At 34.4% G+C, this 7,256-nt stretch overlaps 2 protein-coding genes across 3 annotated transcripts in view; one reads left to right on the top strand and one right to left on the bottom strand.

Annotated features, from left to right (window-relative positions):
- The window catches only part of LOC143050680 (uncharacterized), a 31,893-nt gene extending 31,050 nt beyond the window's left edge, over positions 1 to 843 (bottom strand). The window contains exon 1 of the mRNA XM_076223841.1: positions 644 to 843. Coding sequence (XP_076079956.1) covers positions 644 to 835 — 192 coding nt within the window. The 5' untranslated portion in view covers positions 836 to 843. The remainder of the gene's footprint in view (positions 1 to 643) is intronic.
- A 1,365-nt stretch (positions 844 to 2,208) lies between these two features.
- On the top strand, positions 2,209 to 6,510 carry LOC143050654 (uncharacterized). Of its 2 annotated transcripts, none has more exons than XM_076223839.1 (3): positions 2,209 to 2,230; positions 4,234 to 4,359; positions 4,987 to 6,510. In XM_076223839.1, the coding sequence occupies exons 2-3, from the start codon at positions 4,246 to 4,248 to the stop codon at positions 6,346 to 6,348; spliced, it is 1,476 nt and encodes a 491-aa protein (XP_076079954.1). In that variant the 5' UTR covers positions 2,209 to 2,230; positions 4,234 to 4,245; the 3' UTR covers positions 6,349 to 6,510. The 2 variants fall into 2 exon arrangements, with proteins under 2 accessions (XP_076079954.1, XP_076079953.1); XM_076223838.1 differs by lacking the exon at positions 2,209 to 2,230 and adding an exon at positions 2,509 to 2,596.
- The last annotated feature ends 746 nt before the right edge of the window (positions 6,511 to 7,256 follow it).

Here is a 7,256-nt window from a genome sequence, read left to right as displayed (position 1 = left end):
ACATCAACTTTGGTGCAATTAATATTTGATTAAACAAAAATACACGATTAAATCCTTTGATGGGTGGACAGCATCATTATAATATGAAAAGGTACAGTTTCAAATTAACAAATCAATATTTAAGCAAAGCTTTAATTGTCAGTTTCGGCCCATACACACACATTTACATACGTGCTAGTTCATTTCCAAGTGAACAACGTCGCGTATTTATGCTTTGCGGGAAAACGACTGTAACGTGACGTTACGGTTGCCTGGTAAGTAAAAAACATCAAAAAATAAATGCGTGGCAAAGTGTTATCATGTTTGAGGTAAAAAAAAAAATAATACACAGACTTCGTCCCCATTCACAGGTTATGCCTGCCTCATATTAACAACAATCATGGGCATGAACGTGTAGAGTGTGAACGGACCTGGGGTACGAACGTGCGAGGTGCAAACATGTAGGGTGCATGTGATTGCTGCAGTGATGGCCGAGCTAAATGAAGTGACTAACTTAGTAACTTAGATGATAAATGTAGGTCATTCACGAGACATGAAATAATACTGGCAACATTAGAAAAACAACTGTTCTATTTATCAGTGCTAAGCAGACGCTAGAACCTCAAATAATATACGTCCCAGGCTGAACAAAATAATTTATCACCTCGGTGAGGACGGTATTGACATTTTTCAGGGTGATTTGATTATTTGAGTAGAACTGTTTTGCAGCAAATTCAGATCCTTTCTGGTCAGCATGGCTGGGTTGTTTATGTCCATTTATTTCACCAGAGCTTACTGCATTTGTATTCTTTTCACTCGTTGTCGAAGAGCGGGAGTGCGACATGGACGTCGCCATTTTCAAATTTAGCGTTCTAATGGTCAAACCGATGACGGATAAATCCGATTAGGATCCGGGTTTGTAACTCATGTTATTTGACTTTAAAAAAGCAAAACATACGACAATACTATTACTTTTGCATACTATAGTGATGTTTAGAGTTTCTACGATTGTAAGGCACCGACAATTCAAATTATTTTATAAAAAAGTGTTTTCTAAAGTGCTAAATATAACTGAAACTGGGATAATCTCTGGGACTATTATATACTAATTTTATTTTAGTTCCAGGTATTGGTTGCACGTTAACTTATAACACAGTCGCTTGAATTTTAGTGATATATGTACGAAAAAAAAATACTGTTATCTTTTTTTCCATACATATATCACTAAAATTCAAGCGACTGTGCTTATAACCACAGTCGCCTGAAGATTTCATACTGATTATAGCGAAAAAATTGGGGAAATAAAATATTTTTAGTAGTATTATATATTTCATAATCATAGCGAAAAAATGGGGGAATATTTTTCGCTATAATAAGAAATCTTCAGGCGTAATCATGACTACTAAAAAAAAATTATTTCCCCCATTTTTTCGCTATAATTATGAAATCTTCAGGCGACTGTGCTTATAATATGGCCTCGTGTAGGATGAGGTCCGTGCTCTCTTTACACTTTATCAAAAGGCAAAATCGGTCTGCCCCTATCCAACATAGCATCATTTAACAATGGCAGTCCAAATTTTCCGCTTTTCAATCATGAGCTTCCGAAGAATGAAACGAAGTTAGAATTGTCCTTTAACTTCACGTTCTGCTACATAGATACTGTCCCTTCACTAAAAAGTTTGTTGACTATGTTGAACGTTTCTATTAGAGAGAACTTGAAATAAAAAATACAACAAATACAGTTAAGCCGCTGGTCTCGTATGTTTACTTATATCTAGTAATTGACAATGAGGGTTAGTTGAGAACTAAACGAATATTTTGAATATCTATAAATCCTGCTCTTGGTCCTGGTTGAGCGTTTCTTTACAACAATGGTTGGGGATGAAATAGTGTAAAAAAGTTTAACAATTAAAATCCCCCTTCTTTTTTTCCAACAACCTTTCTCCTTAAAATCCATCCCAACCCTCTCTTCAGGATATTTTAGACAGTCTCTTAACACTATCAATAACAAAAAATGGCTGAAAATTGCTAGTTGGTTGACTACAGAATTTTTAATATTTTCATATTTACTTTCTTCATTGTCAGCCATAAACGCCCTACGCCGGATTTAACGTGTCCGGACGGACGTGGCTATCATATGTTTATTTATACATACATCATGGCTGCACAGCCAAACAAACTACTCTTTTATATATTTTGAATGTGTTTTACTGGGCCTGTATATGGTATTGTTAGAGGTAGTTCTATGCCGGTATATAGCTGTTTACAACCTCATACTATTGTCTCTGCATGTTGAATTATCGTCTCATTAGAAATCATACCACATCTTTTCATCTTCAAGAGGTTATCTTATTTCTGTACCCCTAGTCAACACTTGATTTTTAATTACTTAAAAAAAAGAACTTATACCAAAGTAATAAGTCATGGTATAATTCTGGTAAATGAAATGTACATCTGTATGTTTTTATGAACTAGTGACAAGATTATATATGTAGTTTAATAGGTCTTATTTACCTTAAACTCGTTTAACGATAATACAGCACACTTGTTGACTCCAGATAATGTACCTGCCATAGTCATTATATACATAACACAGTAACTAATAAATCTGGCCAAGGTAAGTTTCATGCCGTTATTTCAACAACCGAGAAGCAGAAACAATACCAGAGTATTTGATTTTTTACAAGATATAAAACAAAAAGATACGCGCTCAAAAGTCTACGGATGAAGTTGCAAAAAAGGTCATTAGATATGACAAAATTTTCACAAAAGCTTTTCTTTTTTGTCATTCATAGACATTTCAAAAAATAAAGATATTCATCTGTTGGTATCCATAAATACAGGACATTTTTCACTAACTTACTAACAGTTTGAAGTGAAAACCAAATCACATTTTAAAACTACATAGTGTGGACACAGATCAGTGTGTTAAGGGCATACGATACAGTTACAGGGGAGGTAATGACGTTGCTAACGTAAAATGTTATTTTCGCGACGTCAAACTATGACATATCGGGAAAAGATGCATTTTTCGATTGATTTTTCTCATTCAAACTGATTTAATTTGAAAACGAGTGCATGGACCCCTATTTTTTTAAAACGGCAATTTGTTTCATTTTGCAAGGAGATTATGTGACCCAAATTTTATAAAACTGTAAATAGCGCAATTTTTTTAATTTTGATAAACATGCAGCAAAAATGACGTTTTTTCCTCTATTCATGAACATTTGATAAATATGTGTTATTTCTGATTAAAAAATGCATAATTTTTAATGACACTTTTAAAATACAGAAATTATCGATTATTTAACAAAAAACAATTTGTGTTTTTTTTAAAACAAAAAAGTTATGTTGTTCTTTCGAAAAAGAAAATACGGACACAAAGTTGAATTTTGAGCAAATATACAAAATTTCGACCTCATTTTACTCAAAAAGTAACACATGAAGGTATATTTTTATTACATATTTGATTTAATTAGGTAAAAAATAGCCTATATGCAAATTTTCATCAACTTGTAAATACAGGTTCAAAACTGTATCGTATGCCCGTAATAACTGTTTGACTGTGTTATTATCACTGAGTTTATGTATTGGTTGTGCCCCACCTGATGCTTTTTCGCTATTTCGTTGTCTTTCACATAAAGTTTTATATGAAACTGTGTTCAAAGGTGACACTCACCTTGCGTTTTGAGGGACCTCGATGGCCAAGTGGTCGAAGTAGTTCAACTATTGTAATCACTAGGATATGAAGTTGTGAATTCGAACCCCGCTCGTGTGGGCACACTCAACTCCAATCTTAATTGACTAGGATTGTCAGTTTTCCTATCGAAGGTCGGTTGTTTTTCTCCGCACACTCAGGCTTCTTCCACCAATAAAAAATGAAATAGCCCAAAAGTAGCGCAAAAAGTGGCTTTAAAACACCAATAACCAATCAATCAATAAATCTTGCATTTTTAGATAAGAAGCAAAAGATCAAAATTTGCATTGCGCAGGGTATACATTTGTTTTTTTTTAAGCAAAAAATAAGGGTGATCTACGGTAATGCGGAAGGGTAAGCAGACGCTGCTCAATATGTTGTACCCGGTTTTGGGTGAGCGGTAAGACTCATAAGGACTCATTAATGACTCTAAAATTAAAACAGTTGAATAGTGAATCAAATATTGTTTTGATATAAAAAAAAAAATAGAATCGTTTCGATAATTTTTTTAAGTTAATCTCCTTTCTTTAATTTATGATTGTCATTGTTTTTTTCAGTTGTAAATTATAATGGATTATATCAATCCTTTACTTTTGATATGCCTTTGTATTATACCGACTGGTCATGGGAATGATGTAAATCATGATACGTGCAACAAAGACAATAGTGACAATTGTTATGAAGTAAGTAGGCTTTTTATTTTTATTTTGTGCAGCATATTACAAGACTGTTTATTTGCAATATTCTTGACTCTGAAAACAAAGAAAAAAGAAAAGTAACAGCATTAAACTAGAGCGTTGTAAAATAATCTGTTGTTCGATACTCTTATACCTTCACTTGTTCATCTAAAACGATATTAAACAAATATAATCTAGGAAATCATTTTGAGTTCCATATGTGCATGTTAACGTAAGAAAGCACATATATAAGAACCAACATTCCAAAAGGTTTTACCAAAAACAGCTACAGCTAATCTATTTTTGGCAAAGAAAATTTAGTAATTTGCGAAATTCAAAGTTTTGTAAACGGTTATAACTTATAGTTAGAACCTACAATGATAATTCTTTTCTCAGAAATGCTGACTATTCGGCTGGTGATACCATCGGAGAGGAAAACTCCACAGCTGAGGCATCGACCCAGTTGTTGTAGCAAAGTTTGTACGCTAGACGCTCGTTTGTTCGGTCTACAAAAGACTCATTCATGACGGTCGAATCAAAAACGTTATGAAAAAGAAATAATGAGGTTAATGGTTACCGAGGATCCAAATATCTGAAAGGTTTTACCATATATTTTTTTTTTTATCTTTTCAGTCTCTATCAACTACAAAAAACTGCAACTATGACGTCATTCCACTAACTAAAACATTTGGAGCCAACATTCAAGGAATCGATCTTAAAACAATTTCTAATGAATGTGCCAGGAATCTTAGAGAAGAAGCATATATGTACAGATTTTTATTGTTTAAAAATCAGACTCTGCCTTGGCAAAAACAAATTCACGTTACCTCTTTGTTTGGCACACCGTTTCAAGAAACATCTTCTATAAACAGAAAGAAATATGATAAAAATCCAGATCCACGTCTAGGAATATTTTCTAATGACCACAAGGCTGGACTTGTTGGCATTGGAATAGAAGGTTGGCATGTAGACGGAAACATATTTGAGATGCCACATTTATTCACTCTGATTTACTGTGTTCATGCCAATTCAAATGGACCAACTCTCATTGTGCCGCTTAAAGAAATAGTCGACATGTTTTCAACCAAAGAGAGAGAATATCTGGAGAACATTTTGTTCGTTAGTGCATTTAATTCCTCTGTTCAAATACCTCTTCTTTATAAACATCCCTTTAGAAATGATGACACCATTATGATAGCATTGGGAAAGTTATCTGGTCAATATTTACAGCTTAATTCTGATAGCAATGACAACCCGTATAACCAGTTATCTGTAGAAGAAACAAAATACATTCAAGATCTTTTTCATGCTAAAATATTAGCTTCTAATTTGATTTATTCTGTAAACTATGACCCTGGGGACTTTCTGTTGATACACAATCCTTCAGTTGCACATATAGCAGGACCGGGTACCCAGACTCCATCGGAAATATCCGGACTTCGTCTTATACATAGATCAACAGTAATAGGAGAAATTATACCAAGCAAATCAACCAATATCCAGTACGAATGTAGTTCCTTTCCACCGTTTGAAGACGAATATTGTTTATTTTCCCTGAAAGGGTCCGTATACTATCCTCGGATAGGTTATTACGATAACCAAACAACAGCCCGAAATAGGTGCAAGAATATAAACAAGTATTCAGACCTGGCTAAAATATATACAAAAGACTGGAATGACATTGCAACAAAGATAATATCCAAAACAAAAGTACCTCATTGGCTAAATGCTACAAACCCACAAGACACAGACATATATTGGGACGAGAACAAAGGATTATTTAGTAACTGGGATCCTACTAGTGGACAACCGAATGACCATGATGGAATTGAGGACTGTGTTGTAATAGGACCCTCGGGTTATTGGTTCGATCTTCCATGTAGTGGACCAAAAACTGCTCTAGGGACTGATCGCGCACCAGTTATGCTTTGGGATGGAGAGAGAGAAATGCGTAATGTATATCCGTTGTGTGGAATACAGAAAAAATATCTATGAAATTCAAATCTTATTTGATAAATGGAGAAACAGCTACAGTAAAGTTATTTAAAATACAACTGCGACATACTATGCTGACATTGCTTTGTTATCTTCATACATTATAATTGCATTTAAACATTGCATCGGGCATTTTGGGGTAGAAAACAAGACTAAACTGTTTCTTTTTCTCTCTCATATCTTAATATACTTGTATATAATATACCCCCGACCAGAATTGTTAAATTGTCAATAGAAATGAAGTTAACTCGGCTTGCACAACAAACAAGACAACGTGCAATCCAGCGATAAGTTTCCACAAGTGTAAAATTGAGAATGGAAATGGGGAATGTGTCAAAGAGACAACAACCCGACCAAAATAAAAAAAACACAACAGCAGAAGGTCACCAACAGGTCTTCAATGTAGCGAGAAATTCCCGCACCCGGAGGCGTCCTTCAGCTGGCCCCTAAACAAATATATACTAGTTCAGTGATAATGAACGCCATACTAATTTCCAAATTGTACACAAGAAACTAAAATTTAAATAATACAAGACTAACAAAGGCCAGAGGCTCCTGATTTGGGACAGGCGCAAAAAATGCGGCGGGGTTAAACATGTTTGTGAGATCTCAACCCTCCCCCTATACCTCTAACCAGTGTAGAAAAGTAAAAGCATATATAACAATACGCACATTAAAATTCAGTTCAAGAGAAGTCCGAGTCTGATGTCAGAAGATGTAACCAAAGAAAATAAACAAAATGACAATAATACATAAATAACAACAGACTACTAGCAGTTAACTGACATGCCAGCTCCAGACTTCAATTAAACTGACTGAAAGATTATGATTTCATCATATGAACATCAGGCACAATCCTTCCCGTAAGGGGTTTAGTATCATACCATCATAACATATATGAGAAGAAC

The sequence above is a fragment of the Mytilus galloprovincialis genome, chromosome 1 (genome assembly GCF_965363235.1).
Source record: "Mytilus galloprovincialis chromosome 1, xbMytGall1.hap1.1, whole genome shotgun sequence".
Taxonomy (NCBI): domain Eukaryota; kingdom Metazoa; phylum Mollusca; class Bivalvia; order Mytilida; family Mytilidae; genus Mytilus; species Mytilus galloprovincialis.
This window is presented reverse-complemented; position numbering and strand designations above follow the sequence as displayed.

Coding starts and splice junctions, on each gene's coding strand:
- LOC143050654 (XM_076223839.1), top strand. CDS start 4,246: ATGGATTATATCAATCCTTTACTTTTGATATGCCTTTGTATTATACCG. Junction 4,360..4,986: donor ATAGTGACAATTGTTATGAA/GTAAGTAGGCTT, acceptor TTATCTTTTCAG/TCTCTATCAACTACAAAAAA.